Source organism: Schistocerca americana, chromosome X, assembly GCF_021461395.2.
Source record: "Schistocerca americana isolate TAMUIC-IGC-003095 chromosome X, iqSchAmer2.1, whole genome shotgun sequence".
Taxonomy (NCBI): domain Eukaryota; kingdom Metazoa; phylum Arthropoda; class Insecta; order Orthoptera; family Acrididae; genus Schistocerca; species Schistocerca americana.
Window position 1 is genome coordinate 134401952 of NC_060130.1, and position 25045 is coordinate 134426996.

Here is a 25045-nt window from a genome sequence, read left to right on the forward strand (position 1 = left end):
TGCCCTTGCTTTCAGCCATTCACAATACCAGCACAGCAAGACCGTTTTAGTTAATGTTACAAGGCCAATCATCCAGACTGTTGCCCCTGCAACTACTGAAAAGGCTGCAGCCCCTCTTCAGGAACCACACTTTTGTCTGGCCTCTCAACAGATAGCCATACTGTTGGTGCAACCACAGTGGAGGGCTATCTGTATCGCTGAGGCACGCAAGCCTCCCCACCAACAGCAAGGTCCATGGTTCATGGGGGGAGGACTCATGATCTACATCTGCATATATTCTCCGCAGACCATTCTGAAGTGCATGGACAGGGGCTAATTTCTACTTTACCACTTATTAGGTCTTCTTCCAATTCCAGTCAAATATGGAGCAACAGAAGAATGAGTGCATAAATGCCACTGTGGATGCTTCAATTGGTTTAATCTTGTCTTCAGAGTCCCTACCGAATCAACACACAGAGAGTTGTATTCCTCACAGTATCCTCATTCACAAACTCTGTAAGTATGCTTTCATGGTATAATTGGTGATTATCTTCAAGTGCTTGTCAGTTCAGGATTTTCATCATCTCAGTGATGCTCTTCCATGGGTCAGACAAACCTGTGATCATTCGTGCTGTCCTTTTTTGTATGTTTAATACTTCTGTTAGTCGTATTTGTTGTGTGACCCCATACTTGTAAAATATTCTAGGATTGACTGCATTAGAGTTCTACAGAAAACATCTACATCTACATTTATACTCCACAAGCCACCCAACGGTGTGTGGCGGAGGGCACTTTACGTGCCACTGTCATTACCTCCCTTTCCTGTTCCAGTCGCGTATGGTTCGCGGGAAGAACGACTGTCTGAAAGCCTCCGTGCGCGCTCTAATCTCTCTAATTTTACATTTGTGATCTCCTCGGGAGGTATAAGTAGGGGGAAGCAATATATTCGATACCTCATCCAGAAACGCACCCTCTCGAAACCTGGCGAGCAAGCTACACCACGATGCAGAGCGCCTCTCTTGCAGAGTCTGCCACTTGAGTTTGTTAAACATCTCCGTAACACTATCACGGTTACCAAATAACCCTGTGACGAAACGCACCGCTCTTCTTTGGATCTTCTCTATCTCCTCCGTCAACCCGATCTTGTACGGATCCCACACTGATGAGCAATACTCAAGTATAGGTCGAACGAGTGTTTTGTAAGCCACCTCCTTTGTTGATGGACTACATTTTCTAAGAACTCTCCCAAAGAATCTCAACCTGGTACCCGCCTTACCAACAATTAATTTTATATGATCATTCCACTTCAAATCGTTCCACACGCATACTCCCAGATACTTTACAGAAGTAACTGCTACCAGTGTTTGTTCCGCTATCATATAATCATACAATAAAGGATCCTTCTTTCTATGTATTCGCAATACATTACATTTGTCTATGTTAAGGGTCAGTTGCCACTCCCTGCACCAAGTGCCTATCCACTGCAGATCTTCCTGCATTTCGCTACAATTTTCTAGTGCTGCAACTTCTCTGTATACTACAGCATCATCCGCAAAAAGCCGCATGGAACTTCCAACACTATCTACTAGGTCATTTATATATATTGTGAAAAGCAATGGTCCCATAACACCCCCCTGTGGCACGCCAGAGGTTACTTTAATGTCTGTAGACGTCCCTCCATTGATAACAACATGCTGTGTTCTGTTTGCTAAAAACTCTTCAATCCAGCCACACAGCTGGTCTGATATTCCGTAGGCTCTTACTTTGTTTATCAGGCGACAGTGCGGAACTGTATCGAACGCCTTCCGGAAGTCAAGAAAAATAACATCTACCTGAGAGCCTGTATCTAATATTTTCTGGGTCTCATGAACAAATAAAGCGCGTTGGGTCTCACACGATCGCTGTTTCCGGAATCCATGTTGATTCCTACATAGTAGATTCTGGGTTTCCAAAAACGACATGATACTCGAGCAAAAAACATGTTCTAAAATTCTACAACAGATCGACATCAGAGATATAGGTCTATAGTTTTGCGCATCTGCTCGACGACCCTTCTTGAAGACTGGGACTACCTGTGCTCTTTTCCAATCATTTGGAACCTTCCGTTCCTCTAGAGACTTGCGGTGCACAGCTGTTAGAAGGCGGGCAAGTTCTTTTGCGTACTCTGTGTAGAATCGAATTGGTATCCCGTCAGGTCCAGTGGACTTTCCTCTGTTGAGTGATTCCAGTTGCTTTTCTATTCCTTGGACACTTATTTCGATGTCAGCCATTTTTTCGTTTGTGCGAGGATTTAGAGAAGGAACTGCAGTGCGGTCTTCCTCTGTGAAACAGCTTTTGAAAAAGGTGTTTAGTATTTCAGCTTTACGCGTGTCATCCTCCGTTTCAATGCCTTCATCATCCCGGAGTGTCTGGATATGCTGTTTCGAGCGACTTACTGATTTAACGTAAGACCAGAACTTCCTAGGATTTTCTGTCAAGTCCGTACATAGAATTTTACTTTCGAATTCACTGAACGCTTCATGCATAGCCCTCCTTACGCAAACTTTGACATCGTTTAGCTTCTGTTTGTCTGAGAGGTTTTGGCTGCGTTTAAACTTGGAGTGAAGCTCTCTTTGCTTTCGCAGTAGTTTCCTAACTTTGTTGTTGTACCACGGTGAGTTTTTCTCGTCCCTCACAGTTTTACTCGGCACGTACCTGTCTAAAACGCATTTTACGATTGCCTTGAACTTTTTCCATAAACACTCAACATTGTCAGTGTCGGAACAGAAATTTTCGTTTTGATCTGTTAGGTAGTCTGAAATCTGCCTTCTATTACTCTTGCTAAACAGATAAACCTTCCTCCCTTTTTTATATTCCTATCAACTTCCATATTCAGGGATGCTGCAACGGCCTTATGATCACTGATTCCCTGTTCTGCACTTAAAGAGTCGAAAAGTTCGGGTCTGTTTGTTATCAGTAGGTCCAAGATGTTATCTCCACGAGTCGGTTCTCTGTTTAATTGCTCGAGGTAATTTTCGGATAGTGCACTCAGTATAATGTCACTCGATGCTCTGTCCCTACCACCCGTCCTAAACATCTGAGTGTCCCAGTCTATATCTGGTAAATTAAAATCTCCACCTAAGACTATAACATGCTGAGAAAATTTATGTGAAATGTATTCCAAATTTTCTCTCTGTTGTTCTGCCACTAATGCTGCTGAGTTGGGAGGTCGGTAAAAGGAGCCAATTATTAACCTAGCTCGGTTGTTAAGTGTAACCTCCACCCATAATAATTCACAGGAATTATCCACTTCTACTTCACTTCAAATGGTTCAAATGGCTCTGAGCACTATGGGACTTAACTTCTAAGGTCATCAGTCCCCTAGAACTTAGAACTACTTAAACCTAACTAATCTAAGGACATCACACACATCCACGCCCGAGGCAGGATTAGAACCTGCGACCGATCTACTTCACTACAGGATAAACTACTACTAACAGCGACGAACACTCCACCACCGGTTGCATGCAATCTATCCTTTCTAAACACCGTCTGTACCTTTGTAAAAATTTCGGCAGAATTTATCTCTGGCTTCAGCCAGCTTTCTGTACCTACAACGGATTTCAGGTTCGGTGCTTTCTATCAGCACTTGAAGTTCTGGTACTTTACCAACGCAGCTTCGACAGTTTACAATTACAATACCGATTGCTGCTTGGTCCCCGCATGTCCTGACTTTGCCCCGCACCCGTTGAGGCTGTTGCCCTTTCTGTACTTGCCCAAGGCCATATAACCTAAAAAACCGCCCAGCCCACGCCACACAACCCCTGCTACCCGTGTAGCCGCTTGTTGCGTGTAGTGGACTCCTGACCTATCCAGCGGAACCCGAAACCCCACCACCACCCTATGGATCAAGTCGAGGAATCTGCATCCCACACGGTCGCAGAACCATCTCAGCCTCTGATTCAGACACTCCACTCGGCTCTGTACCAAAGGTCCACAGTCAGTCCTGTCGACGATGCTGCAGATGGTGAGCTCTGCTTTCATCCCGCTAGCGAGACTGGCAGTCTTCACCAAATCAGATAGCCGCCGGAAGCCAGAGAGGATTTCGTCCAATCCATAGCGACACACATCATTGGTGCCGACATGAGCGACCACCTGCAGATGGGTGCACCCCGTACCCTTCATGGCATCCAGAAGGACCCTTTCCACATCTGGAATGACTCCGCCCTGTATGCACACAGAGTGCACATTGGTTTTCTTCCCCTCTCTTGCTGCCATATCCCTAAGGGGCCCCATTACGCGCCTGACGTTGGAGCTCCCAACTACCAGTAAGCCCACCCTCTGCGACCGCTTGGATCTTGCTGACTGAGGGGCAACCTCTGGAACAGGACAAGCAGCCATGTCAGGCCGAAGATCAGTATCAGCCTGAGACAGAGCCTGAAACCGGTTTGTCAGACAAACTGGAGAGGCCTTCCGTTCAGCCCTCCGGAATGTCTTTCGCCCCCTGCCACACCTTGAGACGACCTCCCACTCTACCACAGGTGAGGGATCAGCCTCAATGCGGGCAGTATCCCGGGCAACCACAGTCGTAGTCCGATCGGGGGATGCGTGGAACGAGCTGGCCGTCCCCGACAAACCCCCATCCGGACCCCCACAGTGATGCCCATTGGCAACAGCCTCAAGCTGTGTGACCAAAGCCAACACTGCCTGAAGCTGGGAGCGAAGGGATGCCAACTCAGCCTGCATCTGAACACAGCAGTTGCAGTCCTTATCCATGCTAAAAACTGTTGTGAAAAGAACGTCTGAACTAATCTACAGAGAGCGCAAACAAATCGACACAAAATTTAAATGGTTATTAAAATACAAGATTGCCTAGTAAATGCAGTAATCCTGCTACTTGCGCACTGCTGACACACTGCTCGGCGGCGGAAGGAGACTACGCGATTTTACACTATTCAGGTACTAAAACGCGATGCTACAACTCTCAAATACTATAATACGCCCGAAATTTATAAATTAAACAATGCACGTACCAAAAACACGCAAAGAAATTAAGAATTAAACTATGTAACTAATGAGTGAGCTAGGAGTATACGACTTGCTGCTGCAGCTGCTTATCCAATGGCGGCAGGGAGCACACTGACTGTGACCAACCGACACTGGACGTTCAAAACAAAAACAGAAGACAGACTACTACGCGAATTTACACTATTCAGGTACTAAAACGCGATGCTACAACTCTCAAATACTATAATACGCCCAAAATTTATGAATTAAACAATGCAAGTACCAAAAACACGCAAAGAAATTAAAAATTAAACTATGTAACAAATGAGTGAGCTAGGAGTATACGACTTGCTGCTGCAGCTGCTTATCCAACGGTGGCAGGGAGCACACATCCGTTGTACTGTAGAACTGCTAACCAGTTCTTGCATGTCAACACTTGATGTCCTCAAAGCTGCCGCAGACTGCTGCTACCAGTTGTTTCAGCATTACACCATTCCTTGCAGCCCAAGTACGTAAGCATAATCACCGTTCGTCAACCACTGCTGTTACTGATATCTGGGATGCCAGTTCAGCACTAAGACAGGGTGACTACATAACACCTGAGGTGTCTAGACGACAACACTCTGGGCCAGAACACGTACTGCAGTTCCCACCCAGCTAGCAAAGGGCATCAACTCAACAACCACCCCAGAGTGATCTAGCAAAATGTGGTCAAGGCAAGCATCATCTCCCCAACATCGTCCACAGACGCAGCCATCAATGTCACACACACCATCCATGAGGACCACTTGCTATATGGTCCGGAATATTGCACTGAGAGGCTCCAGGGTCTAATTGGGACTCTACAGGCCTCTGACCCAACTGGTGATTTCTGTTGTCCGACAACACCAGGCAGATGCTGGGACCGGAGTTCACTCCCTGGATGACATCATCTTTGCCACAAGCTGCTACTGGGCAGTTTGTCAGCACCAACCACTTACGATGTGGCTGTGGAGTACAGCTGTATCACCAGCACTGACTCAGCATCAGCTGATGCAGAGGTGACTGCCCAGCAAGAATGCTCTACTCTTACCCACACTGTGCCGTCTACAGCTAAGGCTAAGATCCTAACAGCGTACTGAAACAAAGGACTGTGGGTTTGACACCCACTCTGCCTGATGGAATATGGGCCTACAGCATTGCTGTATTCTGTACAAGATTAATAAAACAATATGATAGCTGCAACATGAGCACTGCTGAATATACTCCTGCTTCAAATCAGTGAACCCATCCGTTTGGGATAAGTAGGTCAGAATAGCCACTCTTTTTTTTTTTTTTTTTTTTTTTTTTTTTGTGGTTTTGGGGCGCAAAACTTCTATGGTCATTAGCGCCCAGCCCGTGACGTAGGAAACAGGAAAAAAACCAAAGTTAAAATCAGCAGCAATGGGAACAAAGTCATAAAATTTGAGAAACTAAAGGCAGAAGGAATGCTTAAAATTCCACTATAGAAAGGGGTTGTTTGTCCCCAAAAAAAGCTTCAAATGACTGACGTCATTTCACTGTCACTAATAAACTGTAGAACGCGGTCAGCTGAGCGCGTGTCATCTGCTAAAATCGACGATAGATCAGGCGATAGCTGTAGACGGGAGCGTAACGGATTAAAATAGGGGCACTCAATTAAAAGGTGTCTGACCGTCCACAGCTGAGAGCAGTGGGGACAGAGTGGGGGAGGATCACCGCTTAAAAGATGTCGATGGCTAAAAAGACAGTGCCCTATCCGGAGTCTAGCTAAAATTACCTCCTCCAGACGACGCGTTCGGGAGGAAGAGGTCCAAGCGCAAGGAAGGGCTTTCACTTCCCGCAATTTATTATGGGGAAGTGTTGACCAATGCGCATGCGATAAATGAGCAACTTGGCGACATAAACCACTCCGTAGATCGGTAAACGGAAGAGACTGAATAGCTGGCCGAGGAAGAGAGACTGCAGCCTTGGCCGCTATATCGGCCGCCTCATTCCCACAGATACCAGCGTGTCCCGGGAGCCAGAGGAACGCCACTGAGACGCCCCCCAGGTGGAGCAAGCGCAGACAGTCCTGAATCCGGTGGACCAGAGGGTGCACAGGGTAAAGAGCTTGGAGACTTAGGAGAGAGCTGAGAGAATCTGAGCAGATTACGTACTGTATCCGCTGATGGCGGCGGATGTAGTGGACAGCCTGGAGAACAGCGTAAAGCTCCGCAGTATAAACCGAACACTGGTCGGGAAGCCGAAAGTGATTTGGGGTGTCGCCAACAATATAGGCACTCCCTACACCTAACGATGTTTTTGAGCCGTCGGTGTAAATAAATGTGGCTTCCGTCATTTGTGCACAGAGAGCAGCAAATGCCCGACGGTAAACAAGTGTAGGGGTACCATCCTTGGGAAATTGACATAGGTCTCTGAGCAAGTCGATCCGGGGACGGAGCCAAGGCGGTGCTGTACCCCAAGTTGTCAAGAACGTTTTAGGAAAGCGGAAGGAAAGAGAATGGAGCAGTTGACGGAAGCAGACTCCCGGGGATAGTAGGGAGGAGGAGCGGCCTGCATACCCGACATCAAAGGAGGCGTCGAAAAAAAGGTCATGGGCTGGATTAGCAGGCATGGAAGACAGATGGCTAGCATAATGACTCAGAAGGACTGCCCGCCGATTGGACAGCGGAGGTTCAGCAGTCTCAGCATAAAGGCTTTCCACAGGGCTGGTGTAAAAAGCTCCAGACACTAAACGTAATCCACGGTGGTGGATAGAGTCGAGACGCCGAAGAATAGACGGCCGAGCAGAGGAGTAGACTATGCTTCCATAATCCAATTTCGAGCGCACTAAGGCGCGATAGAGGCGGAGAAGGACCACTCGGTCCGCTCCCCAGGAGGTACCATTCAGGACACGGAGGGTGTTAAGGGAACGCAGACAGCGAGCCGAAAGATAGGAAACGTGGGAGGACCAGCACAGTTTTCTGTCAAACATAAGACCCAAGAATTTAGCGACGTCGGAAAACGGAAGGTTGACAGGACCTAGATGTAAGGAGGGCGGAAGAAACTCCTTACGTCACCAAAAATTAACACAAACGGTCTTACTGGGTGAGAAACAGAAGCCGGTTTCGATGCTCCACGAGTGGAGGCGATCGAGACATCCTTGAAGACGTCTTTCAAGAAGGCTGGTCCGTTGAGAGCTGTAGTAGATCGCAAAATCGTCCACAAAGAGGGAGCCCGAGACATCAGGAAGGAGACAATCCATAATTGGATTAATGGCGATGGCAAACAGTACAACACTCAGCACGGAGCCCTGGGGTACCCCGTTTTCTTGGGAGAAAGTACGGGAGAGAGTAGTGTTCACCCGCACCCTAAATGTGCACTCTGCCGTAAATTCGCGAAGAAAAAGAGGCAGCCGGCCTCGAAAGCCCCAAGAGAACAGTGTGCGGAGGATGCCTGTCCTCCAACAGGTATCGTATGCTCTCTCCAGATCAAAAAAGATTGCTACCGTTTGGCGTTTCCGGAGAAAATTGTTCATGATATAAGCGGAGAGAGCAACAAGATGGTCAACGGCAGAACGATGCTTTCGGAATCCGCATTGGGCTGGTGTTAAAAGACTGCGGGATTCCAGCCACCAAGCTAAACGGTAATTCACCATACGCTCCAAAACCTTACAGACACTACTCGTGAGAGAAATGGGGCGATAGCTAGAGGGGAGATGTTTGTCCTTTCCAGGTTTCGGAACGGGAACGACAATAGCTTCCCGCCATCGCCTGGGAAAGGTACTGTTGGTCCAAATTCGATTATAAAGGCGAAGGAGGTAACGCAGGCTATGGGTTGATAAATGCAGCAACATTTGGACATGGATACCATCCGGTCCTGGGGCGGAGGAGCGAGAAGAAGAGAGGGCATGTTGGAGTTCCCGCATGGAGAAAACAGTATTGTAGCTTTCGTGATTTTGAGAGGAGAAAGCAAGATGTCGCACTTCCGCTGCACATTTCTTCGGGAGAAACACTGGCGGGTAATTTGAAGAGCTCGAAATCTCAGCAAAGTGCTGACCCAATGAGTTAGAAATTGCGACGGGGTCCACTAAGGTATCATGCGCGACAGTGAGCCCAGAGACCGGGGAGAAACTAGGCGCGCCTGAGAACCGTCGAAGCCGACTCCAAACTTCCGAGGAGGGAGTGAAGGTGTTAAATGAGCTAATAAAGAATTTCCAGCTTGCCTTCTTGCTATCGCGGATGACGCGACGGCATCGCGCACGGAGCTGCTTATATCGGATACAGTTGGCCAAAGTTGGATGGTGACGGAAAATGCGAAGAGCCCGTCGCCGCTCACGTATTGCGTCACGGCATGCCTCGTTCCACCAAGGAACTGGGGGGCGCCGGGGCAATTCGGAGGTGCGTGGTATTGAACGTTCCGCAGCTGTGAGAATAACGTCGGTAACATGTGTGACCTCATCGTCGACGCTAGGAAAGTGACGGTCTTCGAATGTCGCTAGAGACGAAAAAAGTGTCCAATCGGCTTGGGCAAACTTCCAGCGTCGCGAGCGCATATATGGCAGTTGAGGCTGCAGTCTAAGAACACATGGAAAGTGGTCACTCGAGTGTGTATCATCAAGGGCGAACCATTCGAAGCGCCGAGCTAGCGGAACAGTACCGACCGCAAGGTCCAAATGAGATAAATTTGTCGTGGCGGCAGACAAAAATGTAGGGACCCCAGTGTTGAGGCAGACTAGATCCGCTTGGTGGAAGACGTCTAGCAATAGTGAGCCACGTGGACAAGGATGTGGAGATCCCCAAAGCGGGTGGTGGGCATTGAAGTCCCCAACCAGCAAATAGGGGGGTGGAAGCTGATCAAGAAGATGAAGGAGATCAGCTCGTGCCATTGGTGTGGACGATGGAATGTATACCGTACAAAGAGAGAACGTGTATCCAGAAAGGGAAAGACGGACGGCGACAGCTTGGAAGGAAGTGTTTAAATGGATTGGGTGATAATGGAGAGTATCATGGAGCAGAATCATGAGTCCTCCGTGGGCTGGAGTGCCTTCAACAGAGGGGAGGTCATATCGAATGGACTGAAAATGAGGGAGAACAAAGCGGTCATGGGGACGCAGCTTTGTTTCCTGAAGACAGAAGATGACCGGCGAGTAGGATCGTAAGAGGATCGACAATTCATCCCGATTGGCTCGAATGCCGCGGATATTCCAGTGGATAATGGACATAGGGTGAACAGAAAATGGAGGAACGTGACCAAGGGTGCTGTCAACTCAACGACTGCTCAGAGCTTGCGACCGACAGCATGGAATGGCATTCAGTCGAAGGCAGAAGATCCTGATCCATAGGTTGGTCAGGAGCAGCTCCTGCCACCAACGATCGGCCAGTTGACCGGCCACCAGCAGTGCGCCTCGGCGACACAGAAGACGGCCGAGGGCGATTTCCGCCAGGTGGTGCTGTAGATGGGACACGCCTTGGCGGAGAAGGAGAGGAACTGTGTTTCTTCGTAGCCTTCTTAGAAGTATGATGTTTAGATGAAGGAGGAACCGATAGTTGTGAAGTTGCGGTACGTAAAAACTCTTCACGAGAATGCTCTTTTTTCGAAGACTTGGCGTCTGACTTTTGGGCTCGAGATTTAGCAGAACCCGATGAAGGGTGAGCCATAGAGTGGGCAGGCGAAAGTGGTGAGGTTGAACGGGCGATCTTTGCGCTGGCCGATCTGACGACCGTGGTACTAAAGGTGAGGTCGCAAGTCTGCGTGGCTGCCTCCTTTGTTGGCCGAGGAGAAGCAAGGACAGTGCTGTATTTACCTTTCTGAGGCACGGTGGGCTGTCGACTGGCGAGTAACTTTCGAGCAGCAAAGGTTGACACTTTTTCCTTCACTCTTATTTCCTGGATGAGCTTTTCGTCCTTAAAAACGGGGCAATCTCGAGAGGAAGCAGCGTGGTCACCCATACAGTTGATGCAGCGAGGGGATGGAGGTGGACAAGCACCCTCATGGGCATCCTTGCCACACGTAACACATTTGGCCGGATTGGAACAGGACTGGCTGGTGTGATTGAACCGCTGACATCGATAGCAACGCGTAGGGTTTGGGACATAAGGGCGAACGGAAATTATCTCATAGCCTGCTTTGATTTTTGATGGGAGTTGAACTTTGTCAAATGTCAAGAAGACAGTGCGGGTTGGAATGATGTTCGAGTCAACCCTTTTCATAACCCGATGTACAGCTGTGACGCCCTGGTCAGACAGGTAGTGCTGAATTTCTTCGTCAGACAATCCATCGAGGGAGCGTGTATAAACGACTCCACGCGAGGAATTTAAGGTACGGTGCGGTTCCACCCGGACAGGGAAGGTGTGGAGCAGAGAAGTACGCAGCAATTTTTGAGCCTGGAGAGCACTGTGTGTTTCTAACAACAGGGTGCCATTCCGTAATCTGGAACAAGACTTTACAGGACCCGCAATTGCGTCGACACCTTTCTGAATAATGAAAGGGTTGACCGTGGAAAAGTCGTGACCTTCGTCAGACCGAGAAACAACAAGGAACTGTGGCAACGATGGAAGAACCGTCTGTGGCTGAGACTCAGTGAACTTACGTTTGTGAGCAGACATAGTGGAAGGTGAGGAAACCATTGCGGAAGAATCCCCCATGATTACCGGCGTCTCCGATGGCGCGCTCCTCCCTTGTAGGGGCCCTCATCGAGGGCACACCCGCCTTAGGTGATTGTTCACACCTCAGGTCACATCTCCCGACAAACGGACGGAGGGACCAATCGGTACTTTCGGAAGGTATCAGCTCGGGTAATCACCCCTCCCTGGGCCTGGCCGTTACCAGGGGGTACGTACGTGTCCTACCTGTCTACCCGGGGCGGGGAATTACGCGTTACCCCCGTCACCGGCTACGCATGGAAGTGCGTGGGTCGGCCTTCAGACACGCACAGGGAGGAAAGAAGAGAAAGGGAAAGGAAAGAAGAGGGGGTCTCAAACGCCGCAGCGGAGAAAAGGGCAAGGAAAAGAGGGAAGGGAAAGAGAAGGACAGAGGAAGGACGAGTACTTGCAAGTGCAGAAAGCAAGGAATTTGGAACAGTTTCGAGCGTCCGTTTCCGGACGTAGGCACAAACCATACTCCCAGAGGGGGAGAAAGGGAAGGAAAGAGCCAGAGGTGAGGGGGGGGGGGGGGGGGGGCGAAGATGGGGGACGGGGAGGGATGCGGAAAGGGAAGGGAAGGTATGCAGCCCGGAAAGGAAGGAGGGCCACATTAGCTCGGGGTCCCGTGCTCGCTACGCACGTGTCCACAAAAGAGTTGTGGACCCCCTGGGGGGAGAATAGCCACTCTGACAACCCTGCACCTGCTCCCCCTGCTCTCAAATGGGGTCAACACTGCATAAAGCTGCAGACATCGTTACAGTAGACTGATAGGATTTTCTCAGTATCCTACCAACTAACTAGTGTCTGAAACTGTTTTATGTATGACTGAGACTATGTGATCATTCTCTTTCATATCCGTGCAAATTTTTACACTCAGATACTTGTACAAGTTGACTGATTGTAATTGTAACTCAATGAAGTTGTAATAATAGGCTCTTCTCCTTTTTCTTGTGCCATTGTCCTGCATCACCACAGGGTTGGCACATCTATTTACAAATTTGGTATTGTTAATTTAAGGGGTAGCCAGATGATTTTTCTGTCGCCACTCCGTTACTCCCTAGAACGGAACACGTGTAACCCAAACAAATGCGTATAGTGTTATTCATGTGAAAGTTAGTGAAAGTTTCCTAAAAGTTCATGTAACTTAGGTATGAATTGAGTGTTAGCCCAGTATTCACAGAGTTGGTTGGAGTAAACCACCTAAGAACCACATCCAGACTGGCCAACACACTGACTGTCGTCGTCAATCCACCGGGCAGATCTGATCTGAGGATGGCACACCTCCCCATCCCAGAAGTGGTGCTTTAATATGCACGACTATTTGGGCAGGTAGAATAGTCACAGGATACCACATTTTTTTTACATTTCTGAACATTCAAGACACGTTCTCATTCTTAGTACTGATTTCAAATCTTATCATGATCTGATTACATGTTTGTGTAACTTTTTTCAGACAATGCTTTATTACAGTTAACTGCATCATTTGCAAAAAGTCTGAGGTTACTTTTGTTTGCAGGTCATTGAAATACAAAAAGAACAGCAAAGGTCCCAACATACTTCTGTAGGGTACACCTGACCTGAAGTAACGTTTATACCTGTCAGTGATAACATACTGCATCTTCACTACCAAGAAAACCTCAGTCCAGTTACCAATTTTATTTGATACCCTATATTACTGTACTTTTGTTAATAAGCACTGCATGGTACTGAGTCAAATACTTTTTGGAAGTCTATAAATACTACTTCTAACTGACTGCCTTAATCCATGTTTTTCAGGATGACAGAGGAAAGCGGTAGTCAGATTTCAGATTACCGATGTTTTCAGAAACCACAATATCTGGCACAAAGGAAGGCATTCTGTTCAGTATACCTCATTACATTTGATCTCAGAATATGTTTTATTATTATACAACCAATGGACATCAAAGACACTGGACATAAGTTTTGTGAATCACTTCATTACTCTTCTTGTAGATAGGTGCAACTTGTGCTTTCTTCCAACTACTCGGCACAGTTTTTTTTAACGTATCTGTCATATATAATGGTTAAAAGGGGGGGAGGGGGGCTAATTCTGCTGCAAATTCTGTATAGACTCTGAGGAATCCCATCAGGCCCTGGAGCTTTGTTCAGTTTCAGCCACTTCAGCTGTTTCTCAATTATTATTATTATTCTCGAGTCTCAGAAACATACAAATTTACAGTAGCCACACATTTATATTACATGTGACCAGTACTTTGCAACCTCCAAGGCACTTGGAGTGGCTTGCAGGTCAATCTTCATACAGGATGTAGGGAACAGAGGGCACTGAAGTGTGTGGCTTGTGGTTTGTCCTTGTCCACGATCACAACACGTATCTTCTGTTATGAAGCCCCATCTCTTCAGGTTGTCTCTGGATTGTCCAACTCCTGATCATAATCTGTTTAAAGATTTCCACACCAGTCAGCTTTCATTGTGTCCAGGTGGTAGTTCTTCAGCTTCTGGCATCCATCCTTGCATGTGAGACGTCGACTTCCTCCATAACTCCAGCCTTACCTTCTCTGGTGAAATGGTGAGCTTCTCTGATGTCCTCAGGAAGAACTTTAGCGATCTCAGCTGTTGCTGTGATGGATTATGCCCGTGCAATGGATGGGCACTGTTCTGTTCCACTTTCAGTCTCTCCTTGTTGGCAGCCACTGCTCTGCGTACCCTTGGTGGTGCTAGTCCAGCCAGGTAGTAGAGCTTATCAGTTGGGGTAGGTCTTAAGCAACCTGTGACAACCTGCAAGTTTCGTTGAGAGCAATGTCTACTTGTCTGGCACGAGATGACCTGTATCAGACTGGGGAAGCATATTCGGCATAAGAAAAGCACAGTGCCATTGCAGAAGAGTGAATAGTTTGTGGATGTCAGCCCCACTGAGTCCCCGATAGTTTGCAAATTAGGTTGTTTCACTTGAAGATTTTCATTTTGGTGTTCTTGCAGTGAGTTTTGAATGTCAGAGTTCGGTCAAGAGTGACTCCCAAGTATTTAGGAAGGTGATGATGCTGGAGTTGGATGCCTGACCATCCAATATGTAGCTCACGATTAGCTTCCCTGTTTCTTAAATGAAGGCACACACTTGTGCCTTCGAAGGGTCTGGTCTGAGGTGGTTCTGATTGTAGTAGCTAGACAGTGCTCTAAGTGCAGTTGTCAGGTTTCTTTCGACTGTTTCAAAGCATAAGCTCTGCATAGCAAGGGATAGGTCATCTGCATATAAGAATCTCCTCATGCCCAGGGTCAATGGCTGGTCATTGTTATGAATGTTGAAGACAAGTGGAGCCAAGATGCTTCCCGGAGGTAAACCATTTTTCTGCGCTCTCCAGCGACTGCATTGTGTCCTTGAAATTCGACAAAAAACCTGCAGTTTTGGAGGAGGGTGCTAATTAGTCTAACGAGGTGGGCATTTTGATAATATTGTATAATTTTACATAGAGTAGCCAATGATGGACAGTATCACACACTGCCGAGAGATCCACGAAGACCATGCCTGTTACTTGTCGGGTTTCAAAGCCATCTTGTATAAACTGAGTGAGATTCAAAAGTTGCCTGGAGTGAGATTAAAAAGTTGCCTTGTGCAGCTTCTGTTTGGTCGAAATCCTGCTTGTTCGTGTTTGAGAAGAGGGTCTATTATTGACAGGATTCTATTCAGAATCATATGTTTGAACAGTTTATAAAGGTGACTCAAAAGGCTAACTGGTCTGAAATTCTTGGGATGATTTGCTTCCTTCCCAGGTTTCAGAAGAGCTGTCACACTGCTCTTTTGCCAGATATTTGGTATTTGGCACTGGTTCATGCAGTTGTTGAAAAGCTGCAGGATCCATTTTCTTGTTGCTGGGCCAAAATTCTTGATTTGCTCCACACGGATGTCATTTAAACTGGATGCTATACCAGTTTTGCTCTCCTGCTCTCCTTAACAGCCTTGTACAATTCAGATATCGCGAATGGGAGAGTCAGATCTCTCGTTTGTCCTTGGGCCTCTCGGTGCACTTTTGGCACTTTGATCCTATGGCTTCCTTTCCCATTCATGAGCAGTTGATGTGCTATCTGATCTGCAGTGATGCTGCAGTGTGCTGTGGATCTGGTTGGGTCATTATTGAGGCGTCTCTATAATCTCCACACTTTATGACTGTTTCTCATTAGATAAAGTTCTCCCATAGTTTTAACCTAAGAATTCCTTTTGGATTCTTCAAGAGATGTAATAAGTTTATTCCCAGCCACCAGCATTGTCTCACCGAGTGTATCTTCTTCGAATAGTACCTTATATTCTGTAAATTGAGCACCGAGTTCTGAAGTTATACCAGGAATGTATGATGTTTGACACTAATATCTACATCACTTATCTTTGCAGTGGTACGAAAATTAAATTGGTGCAACACTCTTAATTTTCCTTTGTAAAGGAACACTTGAAAGCATCTCTGCTTCTGCTTCACTACCATCAATTTCAGTTCCTCTGTTGTTCATTAGGGTGTGGAAATTAACTTTGGTGCCACTAACAGCTATTGCACATGGCAAGAATTTCTTTAAGTTTTGTGAGAAATCTTTCAGTAAGATTTTGCTGTTTTGAGAGCCAAACTAATTTCATTTAGCATTGCTCTACCTACACTCCTATGCTTTATTTTAACCTTCAAGCGGGCACGCTGGGTTATTGAGTACCCCATTGAGGAATTTCGTAGTGACGTAAAGCAGGGCCCAGTGACATGGCAGTTCTAGGCACTTGTTTACCTGACCCTCCTCCCCCCTCGCCCTCGCCCTCCCCCTCCGCCCCACTCCATCCCTCTACCCTGCCTCCTTGACTAAGAGACCTCAGTGTTGTGTCAGTGGGGCACACCGTACCCGCACACTTGCTCTTGTTAAATTTGTTTCTTTCTGACAATTTTTAAAGTGTGCTGCGTTTTGACTATATCTAAGCAAAGGATTGAATTGTAAAAGTACCTTTTCATAACAGTATTTATTACAAGGATCAAAAAATATGTAAGTAATTTTTTTGTACATTTTTCACGATGTATGAATCGTTAGGCAACAATTAGTGTTTTTGGTCTAATTGTTTTTACCTACAAAGATTTTATAGAGCTTGAGGACATACCAGAATGTCTTCAAGAACTCAATAACACAGAGAGACTTTGAATTAATCTTTCTGAGGAGGCTGAAAGTGAAGGTGATTGACGACAAAGTCCATTTTAGTGACCAAGATCATAAAACTAACTCTGAACATGAAGATGAAAGTGACAATCAGGAAGAAAGACGTTCAGAAACTGGGTTTTCTTAGGAAAAGATAAATTACCAAAATGGAGTAAAAACTGGCCTCTAAAATAAAAAACTCTGCAAAGAAATATTACAAAAGTTTCACCCGGTTTCACAAGCTATTCAAACAATATTTCTCATGAAATTGATGCCTTTTTCAAACTTTTTTAAACTGATACAATAGATATGATAGTATCCCATACTAACAAATATATTGACAACATTAGAACAAACTCAAAACATACAAGAGATTGTAGAGTTGTGGACAGATGTGAAATTTTGGGACCACTCAAGAGTTTATTCTTTTTTGTTCTTTTTTTGATAGGAATAAAGTAAGGACAACATATAAATTTAAGTGAATGTAAAAAACTTAGGGAGACAGACAGTACACACATGGATACCCCGAGGGCCACAATAAGCTATAAGAGAGTTCTATTTGCAATGTGTTGCATTGTATGTCATATATAAATTATATAAAGTACGTCTTCCCTTTATCATTATTTGTATCATGGATTCCTACATTAAGGTGCTGACTAAAGCTTTTGAAACGAATATATAACAATATTACTGCAAAATAGAAACATTTAATTGATTCCTAAATAAATTTTAACTTATCACAGAAGGTGGGGTACTGAATACCCCAGAGCCCACTCATGAAAAAAAAAATGGCGCGCCCACTCAAAGGTTAAACCCATTATACAGTTTTCACTGTTTCTTTAGGTGTTCCTTTACAGAGACTGTATACCATTAAGGGTGTCTTCCATCACTATCTTTTTTATTAGATACACATGAATCTAGGTCAACTATTCTTCTTAACTTGTGCCATAGTTATTCTACTTGCTCCTGCCAAGAACTAAGCATTTCAAGTTCATCCTTGAGATGTGACAGTATTGCCTCTATATCTAGTTTAATCACCATATTTTAGTTGCCCTTTTGTACCTTGATAATCATAGTTGCTAAAAATGGCTCATGCTCACTGTTACCAGTTTTAACATGGACATCCTCAGAGAAGTCAGGTCTATTTATTGCAATCATGAGAGAGCACCCAAATTATCTGCATTAATTAGTTTTCAGAGAAGGCATTTAGAATTATTTCATAGGGAGTCTTGTCATACCAGCCCACCCTTGATACTGAGTTTTGCCCAAACAACCTCGCACAAAGCTTGAGTATTTATCTCAGTATTTTTGGGTTTCTTGTCTACTACATCATCTCCATTTTCACCCCAAAAGTCTCACTGCTATGAATTTAGGGGTCTCAGTCAAATTTCTTTACCTAGTATTAAGTTAGCTCCACTTCTTTTCAGGAGTGCTTCAAACTCTGGCACTCTGTCATGAATACTTTGGCAGCTGATAACTAGGATTTAAATAATCTCATCTTTGGGGTGCATTTCTTTGGATCCTTCAGCTAACATTATAGGGGAAAAAACACCCCACGAGAACTTGTGTGCACCTCTCACACAGTCAGTTACCTGGTAGCCTCTGTTGTGAAGTGCATCCCTGATCCATTTAAGACTGTTACAACTCTCAGCTCTATGGCACAAGTCCAGGAAGTCTCAGCCTAGCTTGTCACAAAAAAACTTTAGTCTCAGGTTTGTCTAATGATTCCACTTGACTCAGAACCATGGGGCCATGTTTAGTTTTGGAGCTAATGCTCCAGGTTCTGAGGTTCATTACAGAAATGGCCGGTTGGCTGTAATCTGGAATGAACTGATACACAAAACTGAGGAAAAAAATTGTGAAAATCGATGTTTCTGAACATCCACTCAGCAGCCCAGACTTGGCTCCAACTCTTCACTTTCATGAAAAGTTGCTCGGCTCCCACTGCTTTGACACTGATGATGAGCTTCATGATGATGATACAGTGGGCTAGAATCTTGGGAGGCAGAATTTTATGCCAAGGGTATTTGTAGACTCATTGAAATATGATAAATGCTTAAACCTGAATTGTGATAAAACAGAGAAGTAATACAAAGGTGAAGTTCTAAGTTCTTTCCCTCTAATAAATTCACTTTAACTATTCCACTATTTTATGTATAGCATATCAGGTTACTTTCCAGATAATCATTGTAAATCGTATCCTGACACCAAATAAGTGAGCTGCTCGCATTACTAAAGAACTAGTAGTTATTACACGTTAGCAAGAGACTGTGTATTTACTCTGTGACACGTTTCACCAAAATCAATCAACTCTGTGGCAGTGGATAAGCAGTTTACTATAGGCATACTACTACGCTCCACCAAAAGGCAAGAATGGCGGAGCTCCTCAATTCAAAGGTAACTACAAGCAGAAAGGTCTCAAGCAGTGGAAACAACAAATGCCAGAGTACAGACTCAATGGATCTTATTTAGAAGGTGTGCATCACTAACTGAACAAATTGGTTAAAAAATTTGCATCATCACCTTTTGGGTCTTTTGGGTAAGATTTTGTACAGTGATTTTTCTAGTTGACTGCAACAACATATCTGTAGTAAGTTTCTTCTCCACTGTCACTAAGCTGATCAATTTTGACAAACTTTTCACAGCATGACATAGATTACTATAAAAAAATAGTTACACTAATAGGCCACTTGCTAATGCAATCAGTAGCATTACTTTACTGTAGATGCTTGTTTTCTTTTCCTTATGTGCACCTTTAAACAGCAGGCGAAGCATAAGCAAACTGTCACGAAAGAAAGAAAATTTGTAAAATTCCACTAATATACTGAAACAACACTGTATTTACTGACATATCAGTATACTTACTTGGAGCAGAACAGAAAAAACCATCACTAGCCAAGTGCACATGATTTTTATGATCACTGCCACTTCCATGTCTCTTAGGATCTTCTCCCAAGTGAGTTAATGTTTCCCATTCGTCTTCCACTGGTGGTTCTGTCTCAATTTGATGTTCATTCTGCACAAACTGCATTCAAAATACAGTTAAACAGAAAAAGAGTAAAATAGCATTCCAATTATGAGCATCACAAAAGAGTCAAGCAATGATGTATTTGTTAGAAGTCCCAATGGAATGTGAACATTATTTATGTAATCTAATCATGAGCTGTTAAACAACAAAGACATAAAACAAAGCTTCCACCACAATCTGACCAATAACAACATGTTTAAAACACTTACTTAGAAGCTGTAGTATGAAAACAGTGAAAGTAGCAAAGACATTAACACAAAATTCAAAATTTTGGATTCTCATCCATTATCTTGTTGGCTATTTTCAACACATACTCATATTCCAAGCCAAATTATGTACTTGGTACCATTTCTGTGGATTTAATAAAGAGGATTAATTCATTTGCAAGTCTTATCATTCACTTGTCTGGCTCGGTACTTCAGTCATAAAATGCCAGACTACAAGTCCAAAGGTCGCACGTTCAGTTCCCAGTCAATACTAGGATTTTTATCTGTCAGTTATCACTTCTTTCACTTCTGGCTACGTTTGTTGATGTGAAAAATGCCAAGTGACACTGTGGTTTGAAACTGAAGTTAAATTGTAGGTTCCCCTATAACTGGTTGTCAAATTCAGTTCAAAGGTTGGAGGAAAGCAACAACACACCATCTCCCAGCAGGACCATGCTTAGTAAAGCACTGTGGTATTCAAAACAATCTTCAGACTGAGAACTGTTTTACTACTTGTCATTCACTTATGCTGGAGGCCACATTAAAATCTGTGGTGTATGAAGAGGACCCATGTGTTAAAAACACCCAACAATAAAGGGATAGAACAAATGATAGAAGCAGTTTCAGTAATATGCCATAGTTATAGTTTTGATAATGTAGTGCAGAACTTTCTAGTAATACAGATATACTCAAAAGGTTTTGATAAATGTGGTCACTGTCTTCCTGGAAAGTCTTCGATACTGCATGTACAATCAAGTTTATCCTGCATGTGAGCTAATGTTTCCTTACCAATTTATTCAAAGCATTGTTGATTTAGGTTTGTTATTTTGTTGTGTCTGTCGGTAAAATGCCACAAACACTGAATGCCCCACACAACCTCACACAATAAAATTGGGTGAGGTTACACCAGGTGACCAAAATTTCTGATCACTGTTCCCACTACTACTAATCCATCAGTTCCCTGTGTCATGCATAAGAACCCCCAATCCTATCGTTAAGTGAAATCCAAATTGTTGATCACATATTGTGGCATGCAATAATTTTACAGTATGTTCAGATACACATGACCTGTAATCACGAAGAAAAAGTGGCCATAAACTTTAAACTGTGACATCACACAGTATCACGTATCTGTTTACTGTTCAATTCAAAACACATGTTGCTTCATCACTATTGGAATTTTCTGTGCTACAGATTCAAACCACGTATCTCTTGACTGTACAATTCAAAACATATGTTACTTCATCACTAAGACAATTTACTCAAACGAATCATCCTCTTCGATATACTGCTGCTTTTGTGTAGAAAACTGAAAGTGATTTACTTTGACCTCATGTATCAGAGAGTGTAGCAATTTTGAGTGCCAAAATTTCTGCTTAATTTGTTTTGTAAGATATTTCCAATGCTTGGTTACTGAATGTTCAGCTTTCTACTTACTAAGTTTGTGAACCCCACTGAGCAACAAAGAAAATTCTTCCACATATGTTCCACCTTTTTTTAGTCACCGGTAGCTGACCCAATAAATTTGCCTTACAGATGAATCCAGTGGCTATAAACTGTACATACACATGACAAATTTATGAAACCAAGTTCTGAAGTGTCATTGCTGTTTTTGTCTGTTGTAACAAATGAATACAAATGACATTCAAGTACAACGTAAAACTTATCTTTGTCTACTGTTACCTTTACTAACTACTAACTGATGTACTGTGGTCCAATCAGGTCTGGTTCAAGAACAGTTTTCCCATACAAATGACTTTTCACTTGGTGCCCCTTTCCCCTCATAAACTTTCATCAGTGTCAGTTTTCACTGCTAACTGTGATATGCACAGTATAAAAATCTTTCACTTCGCTGCACCTGGTGCCCCTCTCAGCTTGGTGTCCCAAGCAGCTGTTACTAATTCTGATATGTCCTGTATAGGAATCTTGCAATTGTGCTGCCTCTTGCAACCATTTCAGCTTGAACCCCAAGCAGTGGCTTGTGTTGCTTGGGCCTTAAATCAGCCCAGGGTGGAATCGAGTAGAAAATATTTCAAAATAAAACCTTGTTGTTCCTCTATACTGTCATAGAGCTTTACAATGTTATGTTACAAAATACAGTTATAGTTCACTGGTGAAACAGCTTCAATAATCTGTAATTACCCTATACATCTGAATGAAGAGTGTATGCCATTTACTAGAGAAATCATACAGTAGTCCTACACCATACTCATACAGTATCCTCTATTTCTTTGACAAATTCCTCATTTTCTGTAATTTTCTTGAGGAAATTTCTTCTGTCAGATTGCACAGTTTTATTATTAGTGAACTGTGCCTTCAAATATAGTGATTAAGCAGCACTGGCAGCAATCTCAGGTCTCCATTGCCCAGGCTGTCATTCTAGCTGAGATATGCAGTAACCTACATTTTTACTGTGATCATAAGCATACAGCAGGTGGTATGACTCTGAAATATGCACACTTACAAGTTATTGGTTGTTATGTGCAATACATGCAAAAATCTCCTGGAATCTCTTCTACATCTATATTATTTTTTCTGTATACAGCTAAATCAGTTTCATACACAGTCCACACACAGTCCTCCATATGACACCTTCCCACAGGATTTATTAACTCATAATGGTCTCAGTCCCTTCTGTTACCAATTTTATTTTGCATTAATATTTTTTCAAACCTATTAACTTTAAGTTAAAGCTTGGGGTCATCAATTAAAACACATGTACACAAAATAACGGCACACAAATTAGCATTATTTTCCAAAATAATATGAAGAAAAAGTGATTGCAGAGCCATGTATCTGAAATCTAAGGAGACAGACTTAATATGGACATGCCTAACTGGAAATTAAATAATGGATGTAACATACTGATTATTAATTTTTGCAAATGTTACCACCTATGGTACAAAAGGTGTTCTGTATAATGTACAGTATGGAAAGAGGAATAGATGTGTATACACAAACAACAGACTGAAAGGTCAATTACTAAAAATAAATAAAGATAAAAATAAGACAGAGCATACAAGAAAAGATAAAAGCCTATGGGAAAAGGTAGAAGGTAAAAATGAAATAAAAGAGAATGAGATTATCTCAAAATACACTGATGTGACAAAATATGAAACAAAGAAACAAGAATCATGCAGGAAATATACAAAAGAAGGAGTACTAAAATCGGGAACTTAGCAAAAACAGGAAGGAAACAAACAGTAAAGACCAGATTGTTCAATGTTAGCATCTGAATGCTAATAATCTATGGCAACATGTGGTGAAACATGCATCTAATTTTCTACTACTTCACTAGAAGTGCTGCATGTTACAGCAGTGTATAATCACATTCCAGGGGAATTAAGTGGATAAGGGCCACCAAGGATGCAGCATTTGAAAATACACAGCTAATTATTCATTTCATCATTACTTTTATATCATTGCCATAAAAGAGAAACATCTTACCACTGAATACACTGCAGAAATTTTTCCTGTATCCTCAAGTTTATCTGGTATTTCATTTGCATTGTATGTACTTTCATCAGCTGAATAAATCACTTTAGCTATAACGTTTCTGTTAATTTCAGTTCTGTTGACCTTCTGACCCTATGTGGAAAAACAATTACAATTACTATAGAATCAGAAAAACATTCATGAGTTAACTCTCCTACTTATGTGAATAACAGTGTTATTTGTAGTGTAATTTTGTTCTGTGTGCTGGCACAGAACTTCACACAGCACAATGTGTACATTATTACAAAACTACCACATCTACAGACCAAAAGGTTTCACAATACTGAACAACACAACAGTTTTACTTAAGTCACATGGCAACTTCCTATGAAGCACTATGTGAGAAAATGATGACAATTCATCAGACAGTGTTTAGTATTACAGAGAATGAGAAGCATTCAGTTCTGGTTGTGATGTCACACATCTCAATGCTAGTACGGAATGAAGGTAAGTGCCAGGCTTCAAATCATAATGTCCAAGGTATGATCGCAAAGTGGTCCTAGACCGCCTTTCTTGCCATTTATCTGTGACAGTTCTTTGTATATTCAAAAAATCAAGCTGAACTGCTGTCAGATTCCATATTAGATGTTAAACTGTGAGCCCACTACAGCTGGCTGGGTGAGCCCACACAAGCTAGAAGGAAACAACATTGTACTAATTACAGTAAGATCTGGTAAGACAAAGTGCAGCTCAAACACACCATGTTCAGGAATGACTTGCTTCATTAAACAAGACTATCCTGTCAAATACATAATGTAATGACAATACGATTCAACTCAGTAAAGTAAGACATATCACAGCAGGACAAGTGGAAGAGTGGACAACCCAGCAAGGATACTGGCGTAAGATCTACTAATTTTATTGCCAGATTTATTTCAACTTTTATTGTAATACTGCATTTATTTCTTTTTATAATAACTGTAATCCCTTTGCGCAGGTCCAAATTTATGTCACTTCTTATAAAAGCAGTCAATATGTCACTGGAAATTGCTATGGCAGTTGTCCATAGAGGTCACCAGCAGCACATTATTTCACTGTGCCTCATCACGGGCACAAATCAGGTGACAAAATGACATCATCCCACTTTGACAGCCGAGGGACACGTATTATTGCCAGCAGCCTCAGCCAATCGTACAGATTATCAGCATGTTAAAAAGTTATCCTACCTCATACAGGATACAATGGTCAGTACAGCAAACAGAAACATTTAAAACAGAACACAGTATACCAAGCTTTCAGAACAGTAAGTTCCTTCTTCAGAGAAGAAATAGCAATCAGTTGGGGGTGGTTGGAAATAGCAGTGAGGGGCCAGAGAACTTTGTCCACAGACTTAGGTGCTTCCATCTACTATGAGGAAATAAGGGAAAAATGAGGAAAAAGATACCAAAGATAGTTGGAAGTCAAAGATATTTGAATAGGTTTTTGCCTATTTGTGATTTTAACAGGCTTCTGAACTGACTGTTCCTTTCTATACCATACAATAATGCAATGGTGAGAATAAAATTGTAGTTCAAGTGGAAAGTACTAACATCCAGAATTGTGATGATGAGGACATAAAGCATATCACAGAACTAGATTCAATGCACATCATGCTC

The 25045-nt window shown here is 43.5% G+C and overlaps 1 protein-coding gene across 1 annotated transcript in view; it reads right to left on the minus strand.

Annotated features, from left to right (window-relative positions):
• The window catches only part of LOC124555172 (protein dispatched), a 196480-nt gene that overhangs the window by 84566 nt on the left and 86869 nt on the right, over positions 1–25045 (minus strand). The window contains exons 4-5 of the mRNA XM_047128998.1: positions 23403–23543; positions 19587–19746 (exon numbers count right to left, since the gene is read on the minus strand). Of these exons, the coding sequence (XP_046984954.1) occupies positions 19587–19746; positions 23403–23543 (301 nt within the window). The remainder of the gene's footprint in view (positions 1–19586; positions 19747–23402; positions 23544–25045) is intronic.